Genomic DNA, 25,827 nt, shown 5'->3' on the forward strand with positions numbered 1-25,827 from the left:
TTTGAACCTATGACTCGTCTTGACAGTTCAACGGTGCCACCACTTTAGCATTATATAATTGAAGTGGTTGCATTGCACAACCCAAAGACGGCCTAAGTAAATAGTGTCGGAGAATTAATAATTATTTATTTTCGACATGGCAACAATACCCTAAATGTTTTCACTTCAATCTGTTCAAAGCGTAATTGACGATTGGACACTTGTGATAAATCCAAGATGGCGGACGAAGATTTGCAAAACGTGGATTCAAATAGTTTGAATCTTAAAAGCGGTACACTCATTATATCTCAAAATTTCCCAAATCTCAGCATCTAATAACCGCATCAAAAATTAAATGACCTTTTTAATTACACCCTAACCCTAAAGTCGTTACACCAATTTGGAATATTCGGGATATCGGCAACCCTACACGGGGTCATTCTGACGCAAGCGTTAAAGGGTTAATTTAACGGTCACTGCTTTGCGACAGACTCGAACCGTGTATTTCGGCGTGTGTAGTGTTGTACTTGTAACCCGGGATTGAAATTAAATTCCCGAGATTTTAGCGATACGGGATCAAAGATTGAATTTCTTGCTTTGATTTTCATTCTTAGTTTTATTTTAATTATTCAACAAAGTAAACAAAATGTGATAAAATGATAATATTATATCTAGCTGGTTGCAGCATAAGCTACTCAAAATCTGAACCTGCATTAAGCTGTATTAACCAGATCATGAGAAAAAAACCTTGGACTTGTTTCTGCCAAAAAGTATAATTCTCTTAATTACAATAAGCAAGATTCTTTTCTTTTAATTTATTTAAATTTTGTCCAATTTGCTTAAAAACGGCATTGTGGTAATTGCATTTCCTTTTGCAGTGTCGTTTATTTCTTTTACAAAATGTCATTTCGAATCATTCCTACTGGCAACCGCATTATCAAAAATTATTCTTAACATTCTGTATCAATTCACCCATATATGATTCCGCTACCAAGTTAGTTGTTACCACGAATCGTAATCCAGTCCTAAGATTTAGGTGCACTATCAGCTTTGCGTCTTAGTTCCCATCTCAACTGCACGTTGAAAATTATTACGTTACCTCCTGAGGGTTTCAGATCAGTTCCATCTCAGTTTCAGGAATTAATTTGTTGATCGGTAACCAAAACGTGTATAGCCTGATTAAGACTAATGCCTTGAAAGTACCTATAGATGATATTAGTAGCAGTATGTTTGCGACCCACAGCTGAGCATGGGCCGCTTTCCATATTAGAATTGTTTGGATTCTATTGACAAGATACAACACATTTTTGGTGTATATTTATGTTTTAATTTTCAAACATTTTACTATTTATACGTATAGATTTATTTGAATCCCGAAAGCCGATAGTTTGGGAAAAAACCTCAGTTCGAAAAGGCTTCGGTTCAAAACCCAGTGCCCATAATTGGCAAAAAAAAACAAAATTGTCCGTCAAATAGACTTCCACACATTCTATTTTTCAGTTAAATACCCCATTGATATTATTCCGTAAAGAAATAAAGCGAACATTGAATTTTCAAATCTAACTGCATAATCCCAATAAATGCGGGATTTTTGACTTAAGCACATCACTATAGCACTGCATGTGTCGATGTGACGTCAGGTGCGTAGCTTCATGTAAATCATACCTTCACTTCACTCTTGAATGACACGCTTGGATTTAACATGTCAATGGCCACTGGTTTGCTCGCATTTCACAAAATATTTATTCGTTTCTTTTTCATGTTTTAGTGTTTGACCAAATAAAACGGGTAAATGATGTGCCGAAAAAACTGATGAATTTTTTTCTTGTAATCTCCATACTAGAAAAACCGGTTCAAATTGGATATGACGTATTCTACTATGAATCTGGCTATGACCTATTCTACTATGAATCTCTAGTACAAGTGACTTTTACTGATTTGAAGAGTTTTAGTTATGATTTAGATTAATCAGTATGTAGGTTCATGAAGAAAAAGTTAAGACGACGATGATCCCTTTAGGTATCGATAATAATGTTTACCCTTAAATCTTTACTGTAAGTTTAACCTTAGGCATACCTATCACATTCCAGTTTGACTTGCTCACCTATCGCCGAGTCACCTCATCATAAAGGACTCCTTTTGATTTCAAATCTAGTCGGGCAATTCCGATAAATGCGTTTAGGTAAACCGTTGCACCGTGCGTGTTTATATGTCTTTTCATCGACTAACACATTGTCAAGATATGACATTATTCTGTCCTACAGACATTATAAGCTGCAAATCAAATAGAGGTCATTACAAAATAAATGATGGTGTTCTCACGTACCTTTATTTCAGACCGTTTCATAACCAGTCATCTGCCGATCCCTTGAAAACGTGACTATTTGTTTTATTATACCTCATGGCGGAGGGTTGGCAACTGTGGGTTAACACAGCAGGTTAGGGCTGTTTTCTTAACTCTGTTTAATTACGTGCGTGTTGAAGTTTGTAGGTGTATTAATTTAGTGTTTTTGTTTAAAAATATTTTGTCATTTTTTGTACCCGATTTTGAACTGTATTCGTTTGATAACGAAACATTAATAGATTCAAAAAATCTAAAAACCTACGTTTTTAAAAGTTTCACTCCATTCAAATTTTATGAATATCAGCCCAGCCGATTTCAAAGTTGTTAATTGCATTGTTATCGGGCTTAAAGCAGTTCAGCCTGTTAGCTAATAGGGAAGAGCCTCAAAACTGACTTGCAAAATCCAACAGAAACGACAAATTTGTTCACTTTTTTTTGTACCTTCTTGAATTCACGTACAACAAAATCTGGTGATATCTTACATAGCTAAATATGCTTACCTTAAATGCGTTTGATTATAGAATACTGAAAATCAAATACTGATCAAAATCAGTGTTTTCAAAGTTACCCGAGTAGATAAAATGAGCCCATTGAGTGCGAAGTGTCGTGGGTTCGATCGCTAGTGTATATGATCCACGAATGCTTGTCCTAAGTCTGGGTATCTTTGTGCATGTGGCTTGAATGTTTGTGAAACACCGACTCAAGGATTAAATGCCTTACTTGCGGGAGTCCTATAAAAAACGCTGACTTAGCAGCTCAACAAAAATCTCTACCCATGCAATACAACGCCTATTTCAACATTTCGTTCAACATACGATTGAGGGTCCCGTATTATGAACGAATGTTTTGATTAGCATACATACTGCTGAACGTACGAATATCCCAGAATGTTTATCCTACAATTTTCTTCCTGAATTTTGTCTCGAATACCGAGCTCTGAATGGGGTTGGTTTTATAAATACGAGTATAGATTGCTGTTTCGTATCGGGATGGGATGAAACTGGTTTGTTTTTGTTTTTGATGATATGAGCTTTTGAAGGCTGTGGTTAAATAGTTGGACTTCATTTTGGGTGAGACAAGAATTGATCCACATCGTTCATGGTCAGTTTTAGAGTTACGGTATCAAAAGATTAAAAATGAAACCTTTTACCCTATAACTGAGGCACCAATGTCCGTCCATCTATTCGTCTATTACCAAGTTCTATCTCATGAATCGTGATAGCTAGACAGTTGACTAATGATGTTTTCAATAATCGAAAAATTCGGTTCATCCAATTCAAAGTTCTGAGCTACAATTACTCACAACAAGCATGACAATATAATTAAAAACCTTCCTCCACCTCATTTTTGAAGTCGACTGAAAAACACAGTCTCTCCATTTAAATAACAAAATATTTAATTCACAATTCCTCAACAAACAAACTAACAAGAGAACAGAATCATGATTCCTCCGAATGTTCTTACAACTTACGTTTACGGTTAGTTCCTGACTAACGAAGATTAAATATTAAACTTAATTTAGCTGGCTGGTGCAATACACTTCTTGCTTTACCGCCTACATAGAGCGGGCTATGAAAAAGTAATTTCTTTGCCTGAACTTTCAAATTCTGTGTGGGTTTCCCAGCATGGTTCAAATGTTACCTATTTAACCCTCTTCTTAAGTGGGTGGAAACTTGTAATGGTTAATCTTTTTAGATTGGAGTTGTATTGAGCTAGGCTTATTTTTATAGTGCTAAGAAGTTCAGGACTTTATTTCACGTTTTTTTAGATGTTTGACGTGACTTTTGCCGGTAAGGTGAATATAATATTGGTCGAAATTATGCGCACGTGTAACCTACGCACTGCGAAAACGAAGGGCCTTAGAATTAACAAACTTACTGAGGTATGATTTAATTTCTTTAGTTTGCGTATATTTATTTATTATTATTGGATCTCCAACAAAAAATACACAAAAACACATGAACACATGAACAGACAAAAATAATTATGTAGATACATGTGACTTGGGGCCCTTCAGCTATAGAAGCTCACAGGATTCATATTTAGACATCTAGGTGAACAATCTTAACTTTAGGCACTAAGAAATCATAAAATGCTAGATACCATCATAAGTATTAATAGAAACTAAAAATATTTTATTATGATGCAAGGAAAATCGATACCTTACTCCGGTACTTTTTTGATTTCAGCTATAAAAATACCTTGGAGGAGGTGCAAAAGATTTATGGAAATAACGTAAACCATTGCGGAAATTGCTTTCTTACCTAAAGCACATACGATTCGCAACACATTGCGAACAATAAATAAAACCTTAATCAATCCACAGAAATTCTGTCCAGTCATTACGAAAATTCTCACGCAAACATTTCCAGCCATCAAAAATCACTTACAACTGCTCAAACCAATAAAAACAAACGGCTTCGCCTCCCAAACTGGCTTGTACTAGTTTGAACCTTAGAAATATCCGCCATTTTGCAGTATAACACCTCCCGTAACCGCTTTGGACCGGTGCGAACTGGTTTCGACCAGATGTCGCAAGACAAATAGCAATGCGGTCCCAGATGATTTTGGGACTCTTCAGGAGTTTGTTTCATGTTCAGCGTTGAGCGAATTGCGTTTTATTGGATATGGGACAATATGGTAAAATATCAAGTTAGCGATCGAATTAATGTTCAGTGGCGAAAATGATATATCCATATTTATTGATAAACGAAGACCTTGCTGGTTTTAGCCGCAGACTGAGCAACGACTGTAATGTATGTTAATCCAGACTGCCAGCTATCCCTAGACAAAATTTTAACAAAAGAGTTTTAAAGGGTCTGTCCTTTTGAGAGTGAAGTGGTAACAAAGCTAACTTACATAAAAAAAAAAAATATGAGCAGACCTATTTCAATCCTCCCATTCAATTATAGCATGAATTAAAACAATTTTGTTTTAATTTTGTAATTTGACCATTTTATTCCAAAATTTAAGCCCAAATAAATTAAAGATACGCAAATACTCTATACAATACTGGGAAAGATGAAGCCAATGCTTTTTGGAACACTTCCCTAAAAACAAATTCGCATCGCTATCCAAACTAAAAGCAATCTAAAAATAACAAAATTTTCCCAAAACCGACCCTATGTGGACTTTCCAAAACTATAACCAGAAAATCATATAAACTCATTTACTCCATGTCACTATGAGTTAACTCTTAAATAATAACTTGAGAACTTTGTTAAGCTCCCGTTTATAACAGAAACTTATAGCGCTACGTAAACTACATAAACTAATGTTACAACAGGGGTCCTATTACGATATCTCAAAAGAGCATTTTAGTTGTGGAAGCAAGACAGCGCTCTACAAAGCGTATAGCGGCATCCCTTTCCCACACCTATAATGATATTACTTTAATGTGGTAGTAGACCCCCAGATCTCTTTAGAGCTTGAAATTTGTTACCTTCTTGACTACTGAAATTGTGTTTGGAACTGATTAAATGCTTTGAGGTTATCTAAATTAATTATTTTGTAGACGATCTTAATTAAAATTACTCTATAGTTCAGATAGAGTTGAAAGTCTAGTCGTTTCCTTTTTCTAGTCTTATACGTATAATAATATTTTTTCGAAGTGGGAAGCGCAATCCACGATCTGCAGTGCAAAAGCCAGTGCCTCTGACCAATAGACCAACAAGCCAGAATTTATACACATAAGTTTCATACACTGTTATTTAAAAAAAAATGTTAGAGTGGGACAAGAGATTATATTATTAGCTAGATATTGAACAAAAAAGAAAGATGTCATCCATGTTCTAATGCTCACTCATGAATTCCATGAAACATAATTACGTGCCAAGAAATTGATACCAAAAAATATATTCAAAAAATAAATAAACAGAAGAATTATTTTTTCAGAATCCTCCAGCAAACTAAACTTTTACCAAAGAACGGCCAAAAGAAAACACAAACAACATATAAACACAATTTCCATTACAAAAAGCAATCCGAATCCACGCTAATCGCTGTTAACGCGACCATGCCCTAATAAATCTTCTGTTATTTCATAGAAGTCTGTATTAAGCGCGATGATATATAAGTGTTATTACTTACACGGGGCGTAATGGCATGGATCTTATTTATGTAATCAATTCTATGCTGATAGCTAATTATTAACGTTCAGGTCAGACTGTGACCCGATTTGTTATGTTCAAGTTATGTTGCTGAGATTCTTAGTAATTTTAGAATTATCTGTCTTAGTGTAATTTTTAGGTAGAGGTTAGGTATCAACTGATGACAGTCAGTTTTTTAAAAAAAAAAAACGACTTCCCGTACTTATTTATTTTATCCTCGTGTGGGGTTGCCATCAAAATGCAAATCACAATCACAAAGACACCTGAAGTCTCAGGACAAGCATTCTGTGATCACATAAAAGCTTGTCCTATCGGGGAACGAACGCTCGATACGTTGAAGTTATTCTGTAACATGAAAAGTATTTTAAAGAACTGACATGAAAAATACAACAATACTGATCTAATCAACTATTAGTTGGTCAACAGAACAACATTAAAAGTTTTCAAAACAACACGAACGAACGACAATATTAAAAATAAGAAAAAAACCAGTCCATAAAAGTGAACACAACGAAAAAAATATTCAAAAGGCCTTTCAACTTTATTTAACTGGAAAAAATCCCGAAAATCCAACCACAAAACACAAACTTCTCTGACACTAAATTCTGACGGCTAATTACCTAAATAGCTCCAAATTTTCTTCCGTTTCAACGAATAAAATTCAACAGCGCACTTTCTTTCATAACCATTTCGGATGAAGGCTTTCTTATTCAAAAACCCGACGTTAATGCCTGTGTTACGAACCTCAGAAACAAAGGCATAAAAATTAATCGATTTCGCGCAAAATGGGGAGTCCCCATTCAAATCTGGATGTAACAGCTTCCCGTCGTTTTATTAAAATCAGTTCTGGCTCCTAATATTTGTTTTTCGTATTATTTGCTTTGTAGAAATTAGTTTTGGTGTCCTAATTTGTTCGAGGTGTTTTTCTATGGACAGTTGGATTTTGTTATTTTTGGGTTACCTAACAAGGTGAGTTTGTTTGTAAAGTTTTGGGGTGTGTTAAACTAGACACAAAAGTTTGTGGTGTGAAAAATAAACTTCCTAAAAATATTTTCTTGATAAAAATATCAAAATCTGTTTAGTAGAGGCAGAATACGACTTGACAATAAAATAACGTCTCATTACTGAGAATCTACAAAGATGAAACTTCCAATATACGGGATTAACACTCCTTTTTTTGACAATTGATGTAAATTTAACTTGTCAATTCAAAACATTTGAGTTATTCATCAGCATGAGCGATCGTAAAAAATGTAACTGATCTAAAAGCCCTGATACATGATGCATCGCTTTAATTAGTGTCATTTCCAATAATGTTACCTACCGAAAGAACGTATGTTTCTAAAGTAATACCAGAACATACCGGTCCTAAGCTGGGCACTTTCTCTAATATAGGGAAGGTTTGATCATCGCACTAGTTCACTGCGGGTTGGCAATTTCAGATTTCAATAATTACAATTTATCATTAACTCACATTAGTACTCCGCCTCTTTTGGGATCAAACGTGCTTCTCTATATATACCGATCTAACGCATAATTTATCTCAAAGAAAAAACACGAAATAGGGCAAACGCCCAAGATTGTCCCTAACAGTCCCTCTCAAAGACTTCTCCAGTTGCTAAATTATTTCCATTTCAGAAACGACACACTCCAACATGACACGTTTTTGCCATTATAATAAATGCCCAGCATTCGTTGAAGTGGTGTGCGCTGGGCGTGTACTAGCATCAGTCTTAGTGAAATATAGCCGACCTAAGTGGATTAATTCACTTGTACTCCATCCACGCTAATTGTAATGGCGTAATTTTTATTCGCAATAAAAATTATGTGTTTTGTTTTTAGGGTTCCGAGGGGTAAAATTAAAACCCTATTACTAAGCCTGAACAGTCTCTAGAACTGTCAGTCTGTTCATCTGGTCATCTGCCAAGCTTTATCTCATTAACCATGATTTGTGTATAGACACTATTTTCTCTGATCTTGGCTTTTTATATGGCTGGTACGGTAAAAAAATTACGGGTGGCTATTAATTCATGGGTTCTTTAAAAAAATACGTGACCTACTTGAACAAAACCCTAAGTGTAGCGTTTCTGACTCGCCCTTAACCGAATTTTTAATATAAGGTTGGATGCGCATGAATACTGCTTTAAAAAGAGTCAATACTTTGGTAAAATTACATTTCTAGAGGTAAAATGATGGCTCAAAAAAAACGTGAAACCCAAGAAATTTTTATTATTGAAGTATTTAAATTACTAAATCTGTTAACACCTCAGAAATTCACCTTTAACGAACTACGTATTAAATAATTGCACTATAATTTCTAACTATATAAAATTTAAAGTTTCAGCAACATAAAATTGAATCGTTCGTCGGTACCAACCCTAATTTCTTTGTGAAAAGTTAAACCCTCATACGACGATAAGTTGGGTAATTTTACTTCTCTCTTAATCCATATTTTAATGGTAATGTATGTGGCGCCTTATTTGTGGAATGGGCATTAATAGCTGTAAGTAAACCTTCAGATTTTCATCAGGTTTTGTCGAGTTAGTTTCAATTGCAATTTTTTCACGCAAACATAATTATGCCTTTCGCACTTTTTTCATTACCTCTTATTAAAAAAACCTCTTAATACCTTTATTTCATGTTTATTCCTCTGCTTTTTTCCCAATTATTTTATTTTGGGTCGGCGCAACATGTCTTCTTCTTCCATACCTTTATATCTGACGTCATCTCACAAGAAACACTCTTTCCAGACTCATCGTCTTTTTAGTTATGTATTTATATAGAAACAAAAGAGATCTGGTTTTTTAAAGATGGAAATTAATGACGCTAGGCAACAATATAATAATATGACTTTATTAAAGACTTACTAATTATTATTAGAATAGAATTGTGTCCTGTACTAAGAAGTGTCATGCTTGTGTCACGGGGGTTTCACACGTAATCAATTCACGTGAAGAAAGACACCCAGGCAGAAAAATAATAACCTAATAATAGACATCACAATATTAATTTGAATGAAAATTATAACCAGCATCAATGATTACACAAGAAAAGAGAACCGATCAAAGCTAAGAACATCGTATAAAATGATTCACTGAAAACGATGTAATCAAGACAATTTATAGAATTGATTTTACAACTGAAAGCACCACAAACACTCGATAATAGAAATCTAAATTTTAATCCAGTCAAATGAGCTAGATAAATCGATGTCGAGACTTAAATTAAGCCCAATAAACTAGCTATTAAGGTTGATTGTCGCTTAAAAATGTTTCGGCTGATCGACAGACGATTTAGACTGATTAAGGGCAGCGAGAAGTATCAAGTGTATTACTTTCAATAGGGACAGATGTTTTGTCAATGTCAGATTGGAAACTTAGGGACTTTCGTTTTGGGCGTGATCGCGTGGGTTGAATATTAATTCTAGCAAATTAAAGACGGATCTATAAATATGCTGAATGATTACTACTAAATTTCAATTTAATTTCGTTAATTTCGAATTTCATAGTAATTTCCTTGGGTTATACAATCCATTTATATTTGTTCATCTTTAATATCTAAAATAAACCTAGGAATACCTGAATGAGGGCAGCGTGGGATAGACAAAAAGACCTAAAAATTTTGAGAAACCCATTCTCAGGCGTAAGATTCCAAACTCATAACGATGATCTTTCCCAAAAACCTCCGTCGAATATCAAATAAACAGCATAAAGGGTAAAAGAAGAAAAATCTTCATGAACAAATTTGCCCTTGACCGTCAAAATCCGCATCCGGATACATACCACATATTTCCACAAAAACAACACACAATATTCCCAATACTCACCGGAACCGCTCAAAACAAAGCCCCTTATGATTCCCATCGTGATGCAAAGGACAACCGGGTCACGGATACCGAAATATGTGACCTTAAGCTACCCGCTACCCCGTCTCACCCTAAAATTATACCGACTGTTATTGTTATAGCAGTTAAATTTAATTGTTTAAGGGATCCAAGGAACCGTATCCTAGCTGATTTGGAAATGAAATACGGAGTCTTGATGGTTATCATAACCCGTTAATTATTATGATTCGGACTAACTTTAAGGAGTTTTATAGAAATTATGTTGCATCTAAAGATCTTATTGATATTATAAAGGATATTAGGGATCTGGGGGCTTAGACAAAGTAACAATTTAAAAACGATAACGAAGTTCGATAAGTTTAAACAGTATGGGATTGACATAAGCCGCGTTAAGTCACGTGGTCAATCGTCATCGTTATCGTAAGTTGGTAGACAATGTTATAATTCATAACGAAACCATAACGAAACGAATCGATATCGCGTTTATCCCATACAAATGCGTAGACAAGCAGCACTTTCGGTGTTCGTTATTGTCTCGATCGTGATCGTCAAAAAAGATAACGAAACGAACGTTCAAACGTTGTAGTTATCGTTACAATATGGCCGAATTTCATTAAGCAGCTGATTTTAGACGTCAAGTGTTCACTGAGTTCACTCTGAAGTTTCTTTTCTCGCGAAGTCAATATATTTTAAAATGCATTCTCTACGTTTATTGTGGGCTGCACACAATGAAAACACCTGGGAGAGGCGCCAAAAGCGTACATTACACCGAAGGCAATTGGAAACAATTCAAGAAATGCCAGAATTGTTGTTCATGCAACATTTCAGGCTTAACAAAAAAACCTTTCGAAAGCTATGCAGCGACTTAAAAAGTCATACCCTATTGAAAGGTTCATCTGAGATTTCCCTGGAAACAAAGGTAAGAAATTTTAAATTCATAAAATATATGTATTATAGGTGATGTACTATACAACAATAATATCGTGGTACTTATCACACAATACTTGATAAACCTATTACTTATGTAAATTAAAATAATGAAATCAACCTTCATGGCCTAACCTGCCTATGTATTATTATATGTTTCAGGTGCTATGTGCTCTTAGCTTTTTAGCTACAGGGTCGTACCAAAAAATTGTGGGTGTGGGCCACTATTTGACACAGCGGACAACAAGTCGCTGCATCAGAGAGGTAGTAAACGCCCTTAACCATAATTGGATGGTCAGTAGGTGGATAGTATTTCCACAAACACCTCAGGAGAGATCCATAATCAAAGAGAAGTATGTATTTATTAAATAGGTTGAATTTTTTAAAGGTTCCTACATAACTAAAGTTCTATTTGATATTTGTTGTAAAATTATTAAATAATTTACAGGTTTCAAAGGACACATAATTTGCCTGGTGTGATAGGGTGCATTGATTGTACCCACATTGCAATTGTGAGACCGGCTGAGGAAGAACATTTATTTTATAATAGAAAAGGATTTCATTCCTTAAATGTTCAAATGGTAAGCTGCTCAATCAATTCCAATCATAGTACAAAACTGCATGGTTAACAAAATTAATAGAAACTATTTATGTTTATGAATAAAATAATCACTATCTTTAAAGTGAATTCAATGGCAATTCAAAGTATATTATGATAATGTATATGTTTATATTTTGTAAGTATAAGCTATAAAACTTTAATGATTTAGTTTTAGTGCTTAATTCAATCCCTCCCCATATTGCAATTTGTGTCTTTGTGCAAATCAATCAATAAGTAACTAATATTTTATTTTCTTTGCAGATATGTGATTATGATTTAAAAATAACCAATGTGAACACAAAATTTGGTGGAGCTGCTCATGACTCCCACATATGGTCAGCGAGTCATGTGGGCTCATACATGGAAGGCTGCATGAAAGTGGTGAACATGTTTGGTTACTTGGTAAGTTTAAATAGTAAGACATCTGCAATAGGTCTACATGCCAAGTAGATTGCACTATATTTTAGGGAGCATGACTTGAAAGAAATAATGGTTATTCAATTCTTTTTTATTGAAAGTGGAGTGGAATAAAAAAATATATATTATCTTTTTTTTTAGGAGATTCTGGCTATCCACAGCGCCCATGGTTAATGACGCCCATATTAAATTGTGAACCAGGGTCGCAAGAAGATACCTATACAAGACGTCATGTCCAAGCGAGGTCTCGCATTGAACGCTGCTTCGGATTACTCAAAGCTCGATGGAGGTGTATGCTTCGACACAGAGTCCTTCATTATCACCCGGAGATGGCTAGTAAAATTATAAATGCATGTTGTGTGCTGCATAACATTGCATTACATGCTAGTATACCACCTCCGAGTGATATGCCAGCCGGGAGCTTAGAAGGTAGTGAAGATGATGCTGTACACCATAGCACCTCCATCAATGATAACCAAAATGAGTTAATCCGAGGCAGGGCTATGCGAAGCCGCTTAGTTAGTAGGATGTGATTATGTTAATAAATAAAATTAAGTTGAAAATTTGTATATTTTTATTAATCCACTAGATAAACTCTATAAAATTTAAATCTTTACAACAATTATATTAATCAGCCTTTTATTTCAACTGTTGGGCTCTAGGCAAGCCTCAACTCACTAGTCTATAATCAGGTAATCAAGCTATATCTAATAGACTTATTCACTAGATAAACTCTATAAAATTTTAATCTTTACAACAATTATATTAATCAGCCTTTTATTTCAACTGTTGGGCTCTAGGCAAGCCTCAACTCACTAGTCTATAATCAGGTAATCAAGCTGTATCTAAACTAAAACTAAACTTTCTGTACTCCTGTTACACCTTTCCCTCACAGAACACAGCAGCAGCAAAGCACCTCGGTGGTGTACAGATATCACCTAGGTGATCTGCTTTGGTGCTCCAAGTATTAATTAATTAAGTAAATATTTTCAAAACTTAAAAATAAAAATAAAAAGTCTCAAAGTTACAATTTTAACATATTGCATAAACATATTCTGCATCTCATACTTGTGCAAGGGTCTTAGTATGACCCTTGCACAAGTATGCGATGCAGAATGCTAAGGCTTCAGCGATAAGCATTTAATTATTTTAGAAATAGGGACAAGACAATTGCTGAACTACGCAGTGTTCACCGGTTCTGTGTTGTCCCTACTGCGATAATAATCAAGCCAAGCCTGAGCAACTTGTACCAAGGAGCTGAAAACTTGGTTTCGCTCGTGCTCGACCTCCAACGCTCGCAAGTCGCGCTCGTGTTGCCGCCTACTCCTGGCTTCCTCCAGCTCCAGGCGTCGTACTTCAACGGCTGTAAATTCGCTTGCCGCTCTCTCAAAAGGGGTCGGTGCAAATCTACGGCGGGCGCGCAAGCGGGGGCGGTCGGGAGAAGCAGCAGACTGCGGTGACGCCGGCGACCTGCGACCCAAGCGAGGACGACGCCTGGCAGGCGGAGTAATAGCTGACGCGCGGGGAACAGTTGGTCGCCTTCGCCTCGGAGTAGAGGGCGCTGGTGAAGCTGGCGGGGATAGAGCTGCCGGGGCTGGCGGGGATAGCGCTACTGGGGCTAGCGGGGATGGCGCAATAGGCTGCCGTCCATGAGCCGAAAGTGGAGTCGGCATAAGCGGAAGGGGTGTTTGCCTTGCAGACAAATTATTTGAGGGCTGTGACGGTTGTGGAGTTTCTGCTAAAGAAAATTTGTATTATTTTGAGCAGTACAGATACCTCTTTTTTTGGTTGGTATTGTTTAGTTGAATTTGAGTCCTGTCAATATTTTAAAATAGTTGGATGTTTTTTCACTCAATAATGCGCAATTGGTTGGATTTCTAAAAAAAAATTGGCAAAATGATATAGAATATAATTAGCAAAACTAAGTTCCCTAGGTTATTCAGATGACTTATAATATATAATTACTTACTTATTTAAAGGATATATATTTTAATACTTACTATCTTCAATTTCTAAATATGAGATCACAACATCTTGGGTGACAGGATCATCTTGCGCAAAATGATTAGATCGCTGAAAAATATTGGTAATCACAGATTTATTGAAAACAATACACACTTATGGAATAAATACTGAAAGTAATACTAAACAGGTTTATCAAAAAAAAATTATAGTGTATTGCATATTAATTAATTTTTGTTTCACCAAGTATATTTCAAATTTGTATATTTAAAAAACATTGGTTATTATTGAGCAGGAGCATTGAAGACGTACAATACTTACATTAAATCCTAACTCTTCTACAGAGCCTTGGCCTGACACTGCTAGCGCACCCATTATGGCCAGCACTCTCTCATCACTTGCTGACAATGCTTGATTGCATGCTGGCCCACCTCCCGTCCCTCTTGCATGATGCCTTATGGCTAAAGCTTTTTTTTTGTTTTGGATTTCCAATCAGTCCACACCTTTTTTGAATAAAGATCACATCAATCATTAGTTTTAACTGTATATGCATTTATACATAACTGAAATAGGTTTAAGTACTTTGAAAATTTAAAAATAAATAAGCATTTTGGATAATTTGTTCTCATATGGCCATTTGACACAAAATCTAAACTTTACATATTATTACATAAAATTAAATATTCTACAAAAATCTTTAGACTGATTTCAAGCCAACTTTCATACACTGCATTAAACCCTTGAAAACATAAGATTGCTAGCTACACTCCCATAGCACCAGTGATGGAAGAATCACTGTTGCGAAGGAAGAATCTTTCAATAACTGTTCATTAGGTGTTTACTTTTTTCCACTTGTTTGTAGTCTTGCTGACACCACCACCAACAGCATTTAACATATTGGCCAGTTCAGTCCAGAGCCGGTCTAACCGTACCCGACCTTGTGGACCAGCAAGAGGCCTCGCCAGGTCACCATGACTAACGTAAACAAACAAAAATTCAATATAAGTATTTCATTTAAAAGAGCGCGTTACTGTTTACACCACTACACAACAACGATTAAAACTTGTATTTACTTACGTTTCCATATATTCAAGCATCGTTGTCATTTGCTCGGGACTTGCTCGCACTCTTGATTCCATATTTAATCGCTAAAAATTAAATAATTTACACACTCATCGTATATAATTAAGTTGTGCAGACGATCTATAAGTAATAACACTCCTCACTTCACTTACCACCGTCAGAATACTGTTTTTGCTTGAAAACTTTTCTATGAAAGCAATGCTACACTTAGTTTATAATAATTTTAAAACAAACAAAAAATTCGCGGATTTAAACAATTTGAACTGACAGCTGCAGTGACAGCTAAATTTTCGATACCATAAACAATATTTTGGTTTTTAACGAATGATCGGTTCGTCACAACGATCACGACAACGGAGTTACATTGGCTAGGAAATGTTTGTCGTTATCTCACAGACGATGTCGAAATTCGGTATCGTTTCGCTACAAAGCGATGTTACTTTGTCTAAGCCCCCTGTTGTTTTAACGTTATGAATTTGAGGAGGTTAATTTTGTATTAGAATCGTTGAATGGAGAAACATTTTCTGGTGCTGCGATCGCATTTTTACGTCATTATTCATGAATTATCAGAACATCAATCATATTTGATGATGACTAGGGAGAGAAACGCTTTTGTCACATCCATGGTAACCATTAAAATTCGATGAAAACGCCAAGGAGTTCGAATATGTCAATCTTCATATAGATCACTCGCTGAATTGTTTTGAAGAATTTTTTTTAGGGCATGGTCAATGTTTGTCCTACAATTGGTTCATATTCTTCAATGTTATTCTATAGATACAAGACAATGATTTGTCTATGTAAAGATCAATAAAACGTGGTAGGTTGAAAACTTAATCTAAGTCCTGAGATAAAGTATAATGTAGAAAATATATAAATATCAAATGTACATTTCGACAAGTGATGTGTCTTTGACTTTACAGTTCAGTTCATATAAGTAATTTGTAAGCGTTAAGGAAAGAAATAAACTTGACTTCACGGCACTGGTATACCTGAATATTTTACTAGTTCTTTGCCAAACCTAGCTCAGAATATACCAAATCGATACTATATTTTAAAGTAACTTTTGGGAGGATGATTTATATTTTAAAAATTTACGCGTATTCATCGGGTTGCCCGTCTAGTTTCGGACCCAACCAGAGTCCTTAATCATGAGCTTATTCGGCGGCAGGATCGCCGGGTCGCCAGGTCGCCAGTTCAACTCAAGACCCCACCAAACGTCACATCCACAAAACGAGAAAAACTTCATAAAATCAATCCCTATTAATAACTCAAAAAACTTTTTCCACACCAAACTTTTTACGATCTCCAAACTCGAAACTCGCACCAGCTGTATCGATTTACACAAACGTGGCCATAATTAAAACGATTCCGTAATAAGATTCGGTGATAGGGAAGCACAAAGTAAGGCGGGGAACTTAATGCGTCGCCATTCATCGCTAACCTCTATCAGGATAACTGGCAATTTGAAATTTAAATCGGTCGTTCAGTTGGCTGGTTGGGCAGGTTGTTTAGAAGTTTAAGGTTTTTTGCAGTTAATTTTGGGAGTATTTTTAGTGGAGATTTTTTTTAAATGAGGTAAAATAATTTGGAAATTGTTTAATGGGTAGATGTGAATTTATTCATGTGCACTCTACGTTCTTTCAAGTTCATTATTTGTTTACCTATTCATTTCTTATATTCGGTCGGCTCCTAGTGTTTCTGAATGGATCTGGATAATCGTATTTTCCATAACCTGTTAAGTACTCAATCTATTGTATCTAAACACTTTTCAGTGATTACTAGAAATTCGATCATCCTATTAAGAACGCGAAAGTATGGAGGAATGGAGTTATGGATATATGGATGTTTGTTCCTCTTTCACGCAAAAACTACTGAACGGATTTAGATGAATCCCGATTTTATGTTCCCGTGGGATCATTTTTGGTTTGCAGCGGGATGGCCCGAGAAGCTAGAATTATATAAATTGATTGTTTGGTTTTGTATCTGACGATAGAACTTCATATTGAATTATTAACAAAAAAATGCAATGAAATATTTTTATATTTTGACGTTTCAAAACTGGCCTTCTGCAATGTTCCTGCAGTTTGAGGTTAAATTGTCGACCGAAATCGTTCGCAATGATTTCTACGGAAAAATCTTTAGACGTTGCAATCTAAACTTTAAGCCTCCTTTCTTAGGGTGGAATTTAGAATAAATATCTGTCCTATTGTGAAGTGTATGACAGATGATTCTACACTGGTAGGCCGTTTGCTATCAATGTAGATTTGTGTCATTGTTTTATTACCACTGAGCCTTTTCAGGCGTTATTTTGATTTACAAAGGGAACATTTATAGCAACAGTTTTGCTTATATATTGATGGATTTAGATCTGTAATTAAGACCGTAATTAATCAGAGTAATTATCGCCATTTCAGTGTTATAATTATGAGATAAATTTTAATCTTTAAAACTTATTCTTTCATTTCTTATAGGCAGAAGATTTTTTTGTCGTTCATAATTGAAATTAATGAGACCTTATTGATAGCCGTGTGGCATAGGTCACCAGGCCAATTCTCTGTGGGTGACGTGTCAGGGGTTTGATCCCTACGTAATATATTTTTTTGAAAGGCGGATGCTTTTTCTGAGTCTCGGTGTTTCTCATGCTAATAGTGCGGGAGTCATTTTTTTTAATCTTAATTTTAGGTTATCTCACTGCCGGTAAAGACTTTTCTTGTATAGGTAGGATCACAATCATAACGCCAACAACCCATATACATTTGACATGTTATATGTAGCTTTCACAAATACGCCAGTCACATACACAAACGCCACGCACGCACTGTATGCAGCGCACGCTGTTTTTCCTGGCAACATACGTTTGTAAATTCCATATGTTCATGTATGCCGATTGCTACAATGGAAACGTAGACTATATTGTCAAACAAAGCTAGATAGCTTATGTGTGACGTGTAGCTGTAAATTTGCCTATAACACCGTTGGGCCCAATATCCAAAGAGGAGAGATGTCCTTGATTAAGTTAATCAGTAATTCAGTATAAAGAACAGAAAGATCTATTTTCAAATAACGACGTTTTAGTTAACTTAATTTTTGTTTCGCGGGGCTTTCGTAAATATAATTTCATCAACATTTCGCAAGTCAAACTATTTTTATTTAAGGGTTGGTAATTTATTAGTTTTATTCATATAAAATCTAGTTCAAATTCAAGTTCAGTTAAAAAAACTGACTTAATGTTTGTTCTTAAAATTTAACTGCTTAGTATATTTTAGTGACTGAATTTATCACAGATAGACAGAGCTACTTTTATATTTATATTAGCCGCATGGACAAAAGATGAAAGGCGCCGTCGTATTTAACCTAGGAAACTGTAACGATTAAATCTGAACGCATTTATGTATTACATTTTTCAATTTCCTCACGAGGCAAAATTGTGGCAATATTTTGAGAGGCTTTTGCCTAGCTGTTTGACAATAGGCTAGGCAAAAAATACACAAATTTTTTACTCAGCCGATTTAAAATAACAAGAACTGTAATTATATTCATCTTATTTCCATAAACAAACAGAAATAGAAAGATACACAAACAAAAAAGCCGACATCTTAAATGCAAACGCTTTTAGAGACATTTTTCATAATAAACACACTTTGTTATGAAAAATTTTACGACTTTCACTTCCTTAAAACAAAGAATAAAGTACAATTTTAGGAGTTAAGCCTTCCAAAGTTGGCCATCATAATGTAATCGTGGCCTTTCGTATACCAGGCAACAGAAGACATGTCTTTGGTCTGGTCTCTGAACGTCTATACGCAATAAGTGGATCCAGCTAATGAATGTTTCAAAGCTGGGCTTGGGTTTCTTGCCATAAAGAGAAGATTTTAGGCATAGATTACTACACTAATGCCACTTTTAATATAGAGACTATATTGCAGCATCGCAATGATGTAGTTATACCAAGCTGGCAAATAAATAGGAATGATCTACAGTGAAACGCAATAAATTATTATTGGAATTGAACTAAATTTTGTGTGTTCTGATCTAAGCTGGTTATTTATTAAGGCAAAACATCCTGGAGGAAACCATAGCATAATCGATTTCGACGCCAACACCATCTATCGAAGCTGAATTAAAACTTTAACCATTTTCGCTAAGTCTCATAGTGTCTGTTCATCAACACAACGTTTACTTTATGAGGTGATGACAAGTCCTTGGTAGGTAACTATTTTAATAATATGTATGCCTGATATAGACCAAAGTGTTCAGGTTATCGGTGGCTTGTGTTGCCTGGTGTGAAAACAGCCTTTGAGAATTGTTTTAAGAAAACGTGTGAAGTACTTTTGGATTAGACATTTTTTATTGTTTAGAGTAGTATTTTGTAGTAACTTCGGGAGGATGATTCATAATTACTTGATGCATATGTATATTTGTTAATCGTCACGCCCAAACGCGTACGTGGGTAAATAAGTTTCATAAAATTTGTGATACGACTGTACTAACATTTTACAAAACGAAATCAAAGTTTAACATACCTAGTAATAATGCGTGTTCTTATTTAACGTTAAAATAAAAACAAAGTATCAAAATTTACATATAACGACACAAAAATAAAATCTCTTATCCCTTAACCCTTTCACAACAAAAGTTTTAACATTCGTCTCTAAATAACATATTCACATTAAAAGTTTAAATATTAAATAACTGTGTATTTCTGTGTTTATTACTCCCCTTGGATGCAGCCCTTACCATGAAATTTAAAGCCGGATTTATGACGTTGTGGAAGCGAGAGAGCGCTCTACATTGCGCGTATAGCCGTCCTGCTTCGACAATAGACTGAAACTTTGAGAATTAACAGTACAGGCTTGCTGTACGTATATTGCGTTTGTTAAACAAATATTAATTTGGACTGGCCTCTGTTTAAATGCCAGCTTAATTATTGGGCATTTAATTATGTTATTGTTGTTTATTTACCTATGTTCTGATGTAGAGGCATTCGTATGCACATCGTTACAGTTTGACTGCACTTATAGCACGGTTGAAGTCAAAACGCCAAACCCATCACCCCAGTATGTTTGATCCTCGACTGAGTCTAGGCGTCTTTGTGCATTCGACTTAAATACTTGTGAAATCCCCCGCGATACAAGGATTATTGTCCTTAGAAGAGAGTCGTATTTTAAACAGAAGAAAATTTTCTAATCTGAGCTGCTTCGTCTCATAATTTTCTAATATATAAAATTCCTGTGTCACAATGTAAGTTACCGTACTCCTCCGAAACGGCTTAGCCAATTTTTATGAAATTTTGTATGCATATTGGGTAGGTTTGAGAATAGAACAACATCTATTTTTCATACCCCTAAGTGATAAGGGTTGCTCACACTAAAAAAAATATCCGGCAAAACAACGTTTGCTGGGTCAGCTAGTGTGATATTAAAAAATAATGGTGCATGACTCTGATACATGTCAACTAAAAGTGAATCAGTTTCAGGCACCGTAACTTGCGAAAACGAGGTCAAATTTTATTTTATTACTAGTTGAAACATTACACAATATGCTATTCTTTAAACAATTGAATCTTTAGGTCTTAGTCTAATTTATAGAAACTGGATTAAAGACGAGTATCTTTTACACACACACACAAATATTCTTGATACAATTTTTCAATGAAGTTAATGTGAAAAACATCATGTTACCTTATAAAAATATTTTTTCAAGGGTATCGCAAATTTTCGGGATATTTTCCCGTATAAGCTTGTTGGCTGCATCGATGGCGGCTACATCAAACGTGTTTGTTTGCGCAGCCTTCATAAATAAGGACCTTATTTAAATTGGGAAAGGTTAGAGGGAACCGCGACCCGTTGATTATGTATCCCATTATGGGAAAACTAATATGGGAAAATTTGAATGCATTGAGGTTAATGCAGGTTTTGAAGGGGATTTTTTTTGTATTCTCTTAAGGAAAGTAGGTATTTAGGAACCTATATCTGTTTGATTTAAAATTGTCAAGGCAGTCAATAAATTCAGCCAAAACATCAAAGTTTTTGAAGTTCGATCCCAAAGTACTAATGTGAGTTTTTAAAATTTATACGAGAAAAAGGATACTTGAGAAACGGCAAAGGAAAACATCGTGAGGAAACCTTTATACTGCGCCATTGTATTTTGGAATCTGTAATTATCAACCCTCAGTGAGCTAGCGTGATGATCAATGGTCATATCTTCCTTCTGAGGAATGAAGCCTGTGCTTAGCAGCAGGATTAATAAGCCAGTATTCATTTTAAGTCTCACATACTCTGTGCTACATCTATCATATGATGATACTAACTTATAAAGAGATACAAATAATTGGCATAAATTGACTGAAAACACTTCGCAAAACCAACGTGTAAGTAAAACTACACTTGTGGCAGAAAGACGGTAATGAATATAGTATAGGAAATCGACAATTTGAATGTTCTAAAATGAAATTGTGACAGTAGTGAAAGCGTGACAGCACGATATACAATGTAGAGCACCATCTCGCTTTGACATCTACAATACTCTTACTTTAAGAGGAGTTAGGCCCCCTGGGAACATTCAAATCAAGACTAACACTATTACAATCCTGGAACCTAACCCGGGACGCGTGACGTCGAAACCTATTTACGTCACTACGGAGCCAGGGTGTGGTTGTATAACAGAGGGTAACAATTAACTAAACATATGCAAACGATTGCAATAGGCAACGTGAACTAGGATTTGGTGAATGTTAATGTTTTTGGGAGTAAGGAAAACTGTGGAGTGGCTCTCGTTTAATTTTCTTCTTATACTTATTCTGGAGTGGATATTTTTCTACTGATATTTCAATAGCGTGACTATTATTGTTTAACCTTGACATGTATTTTTAGGAGTTGTTGTTATAGCGACAACAGAAATACATCACGAATCATGATATACCACACGTTGAAAGACGGATCTAATAGCGAGGCCTCTCATTTATTTATTTTATTTATTTATAATAAAGGTTACATTTTTACTTTTCTTCTTACACTTTAAAACATAGGTATCCTAGATCCCCGCGTGGGACAAATTATTGTGTTGACACTTCTCTTGAGTCTGTGAAAGCCCCCGCGACTAAGAATTAAAGTACTGAATGAGTGTGAGAATGTTTTTTAATACGTTCAAATAAAACATAGCCGATTTTTTTAGTAAATTCGTCGTCTCCATACCTTCCTTATTCCAACTCGTGCCATGTCAACTAGATATGTTCATGTAGAGTACTTCACAAGGTTCATCTGTAGCTTTGTAATTACACGTAAACTTTGTTCATACACCGCGTTGCAGACAACTTAATATCGAATTGTTGACGAATTAACTTTTCATAAACTGTTTAGTCGTTGATAGTGTTACAGTTAAACAACGACGTTTGAAAGAGAATGCAGTTTATTCAATATTGCGTAACAAAACTGCTTTCATACTTCAGAGTCATACTGTATGATCGCCGCCATATCTCGAAGAAATCAACAGATGATGTTTTCAGAAGACATGTCCCAAAACTGCAGCAACAATTTTCTTCTTACAAAAATATGCACGCTTCGAAATTGGAGAGAGACAAGTGAAAGAGTAGTGGGGAAGTCTTTGCTCTGTAGTTATACTAGGCTAATAATAATTATCGAAATCAGTCCATCCCTTTAACAGACGCACTTTATTGCCGTCAAACTGCAAAAATGACTAACAATACAATTATTTCCTTTTTACTTGAGTTTAAATCTCAACTAAAACTACCTGTCTTTGTCGACTGAAACATAGTACATATATAATATGAACATCCTGTTTTCCCTTCCCCGCAAGCTTTAGAATTCCTGCATTAAATTATATTTAAGCCTCCTTGCGCAATAGAAATTATCAGAAGACAATGTAGCCTTTTGTGTTTTGACCTTAAGCCCGGTTAATTATCCTGTCTTAACCGGTAACTATGTCTTTGAGTTTTCAAGGAAAATACTGCCTTTTACTGGGAAAATAAAGGATGATGCGGTTATGAGAAAATGTGGGTTGTATTAATTAAATGTTTGTAACGATGGGGTCCCACGTTCCTTGATGTTGCGTCATAGTGTGTTGGCGTCATCAAGAAGGGTAGACAAGTTAGACATGTATTTTATATTCCAAAAATTCGACCTGTCCAGTTTTGTTGTCATTGTCACCATCAATCGACATGTTAGTTGGTCTTGGTAGTAGGCCCTAATTGCTATACAGGGAGTGATGAGTCTTTTACAGTTTGGGTCCGAGATTTAGATTAATGAATAGTATTCTCCTTAAGACAGTGTAGTGGAAGAATCTAAAGTAAATAAAAAAATAAATCTGTAAAATCTGTTTTGGGAACAAAACTCGTGATACCTCATTGCTCATAAAACCTCAAAATTTTCCAATGAAAAACCTATAATTTTCGATATATTATTTAACAGTTCATACTTTATTCAAAAGCTGAATTGTTACAAACCGTAACTCACAAAAACAAGCAAACTATAACTCTATTTTACTCCTACACTCTCCAACTCCCAAAGCCACAAAAACAGCAAAGAAAAATAAAGTGAAGGGAGAAAAAAAAATTGCATAAAATTCCGCCATCCTCGATTACGCCTATGAGGGGTTCTGAAGGCTGTGTGGTGAAAAGTTAGTCGCAAATAAGAGCCCTTAGCAACCACTCGCCGCTTTGTCTCAGCCTGCATTGTTCGGCTGTCGAAGTAAGCTTTTGTAACACAATAGAAAAATTATAACACAATTTTTATACATTTTTTATTTGATCGCGTTAAAAAATGTGATACGGGGTGTGTGAGTTTGTGTTTTTTACTTATTTCTTTTGTATTTAAGACAATGTTCTTTTGTTCTCATTGAGTTCTTTACTTTAATATACAATGGATAATATTGTCAGAAACTCAGATTTACAGGATTATTTTTTTGGTCGATAGTTGTATATCGATTGGTCGATAGTGGTCCTATATTTTTTATTTTATGAGCATTATAGTAAATTTCAGCAAAGAATGTTTGGCATTAAAATTTATACTTGTGGCTTCGTAAGCCGAAAAAACGTTTGAATGATCATGCATTTGTTAAATACAGAAAATAAATAATTCAAAGTTAAATTGGTCACTTTTTGCAACAAACCAAATAACAGGCCAAAAAGTAAACAACCTGTATAAACAATTGTAAAAAAAATATTTTAGAGAATTCAGTTTAAATGTGATGTTGATTTTTTGATATTTGAATAGGTAAATTTTATTTTTTATTCTATAAAAAGTTATTTAATATTTCTGATAAAATTCCCGTTGCTATTTTTACTGCTCAACTATTTATAATTTTAATGCTACACAAACAAAAAGTAAAAAACCTGTGAATTTGTAGAAGTTATAGCTAGGTTTTTTTCATAGGTTTTGTGTTACTGCAACTATACTAGCTGCTGACGTTATGACGAAAAATGAAGATGGAGGTTAAGTAACGGCTGTTAGGGTCCTTTATTTGTTGGTCCCAAAAGATTTGTTTATCTATAGCCTAGTTGTACGGAACTCTCTGTGTCGGATTCGGACTAACACTTGACAGGTTTTTTTCAGTAAAAAAAAAGTAACATGTTTTGTTCCAACACTCTTGTTTTACATCCAGAGAAAATAACCTTTAGCACTTTACACAGAACCTCTAGAAAGCCTGTGTAACTGTTTCAAACAACTGATACATCACTTATAAATTAAAAGCACCTTATTTCGAACCTTTAAAGTCGATTTTCGCCTATCAAGATTTTCTTGTATGCAGACTGCCGTATTTTTTTCTTCATTTTTGCAAAACCAGGTGCGGTTTTATCAACAATCGAGTGTAACGCCCACGTTTGACGTGTGTGACGTCACTGTGACGTCAAACGTCATCTGTTTACGTCACGTAGTTGTTGACGTGTGGGTAATCAATTAAAAAGCATTTTTGAAGGAGGTACGTAGCTAGTAGGTATTTAATAATTGTTCTCTAGGTACTGATGAGGCAAAGAGGTACCTGGTTTGGACTTTCTGTAGAAGGGGAGGAACGAGTGTGAATGTGCAGCTTGGGCTAGGCCTGAATTGAATAACTGATTAATATTGTAGAATTCTAGCCAATCAACAACTAGCCGGCCAACTACAATTTTCTTAACGGTGTAAGAACATTCATCATAATGATTGGTGCATTCTCAAGCTATCACTAACTAATAAGCCTGTAACAATTTACTTGATGAAAATTTTACAGGAAAAAACAACAACTCTAACATGTTAACTGAAAAACGAATAACTTCATCCTATCCTAAAATCTGAGGTAACAAACACAGATCAAAGCAAATCAATTGATAACCCAGGACCGAATTAAGGTTAAAAAGAAAAATATCCTTCATCAATAACTTTAAAATCCAAGTCACCACATCATGACCCATTTTCAACGGATTAAAGAAAATTATTTTAAAGAAAGCTGCTTCAATGTTCTAAGCCGTATTGGATTAAGTGAAAAATAATTACTGCGAACTGGCAAGTGACGTCCACCCAATCAGAGAGAACCACAATTAAGTTAATACTATTTTCTAATTATA

At 35.1% G+C, this 25,827-nt stretch overlaps 2 protein-coding genes and 1 long non-coding RNA gene across 4 annotated transcripts; 1 reads left to right on the forward strand and 2 right to left on the reverse strand.

The window, feature by feature from the left end:
- Positions 1 to 10,600: 10,600 nt before the first annotated feature.
- Positions 10,601 to 13,167, forward strand: LOC113505061 (putative nuclease HARBI1). The gene is made up of 7 exons (XM_026887567.1): positions 10,601 to 11,195; positions 11,366 to 11,556; positions 11,652 to 11,784; positions 12,066 to 12,206; positions 12,423 to 12,553; positions 12,610 to 12,739; positions 13,117 to 13,167. Exons 1-7 carry the CDS (start codon positions 10,971 to 10,973, stop codon positions 13,165 to 13,167), a joined length of 1,002 nt encoding a protein of 333 aa, XP_026743368.1. The 5' UTR covers positions 10,601 to 10,970.
- Positions 13,168 to 13,338: 171 nt separating this feature from the next.
- LOC113505182 (uncharacterized protein KIAA0754-like) lies at positions 13,339 to 14,673 on the reverse strand. Of its 2 annotated transcripts, none has more exons than XM_026887769.1 (3): positions 14,505 to 14,673; positions 14,222 to 14,294; positions 13,339 to 13,956 (listed from the first exon to the last, which is right to left on the reverse strand). In XM_026887769.1, exons 1-3 carry the CDS (start codon positions 14,556 to 14,558, stop codon positions 13,400 to 13,402), a joined length of 684 nt encoding a protein of 227 aa, XP_026743570.1. In that variant the 5' UTR covers positions 14,559 to 14,673; the 3' UTR covers positions 13,339 to 13,399. The 2 variants fall into 2 exon arrangements, with proteins under 2 accessions (XP_026743570.1, XP_026743569.1); XM_026887768.1 differs by having other exon boundaries at positions 13,339 to 13,959.
- A 140-nt stretch (positions 14,674 to 14,813) lies between these two features.
- Positions 14,814 to 15,469, reverse strand: LOC113505098. The gene is made up of 3 exons (XR_003401602.1): positions 15,419 to 15,469; positions 15,261 to 15,331; positions 14,814 to 15,158 (listed from the first exon to the last, which is right to left on the reverse strand). It is a non-coding gene; the product is annotated as an uncharacterized LOC113505098 (long non-coding RNA).
- Positions 15,470 to 25,827: the final 10,358 nt, after the last annotated feature.

The sequence above is a fragment of the Trichoplusia ni genome, chromosome 24 (genome assembly GCF_003590095.1).
Source record: "Trichoplusia ni isolate ovarian cell line Hi5 chromosome 24, tn1, whole genome shotgun sequence".
Classification (NCBI taxonomy): Eukaryota; Metazoa; Arthropoda; class Insecta; order Lepidoptera; family Noctuidae; genus Trichoplusia; species Trichoplusia ni.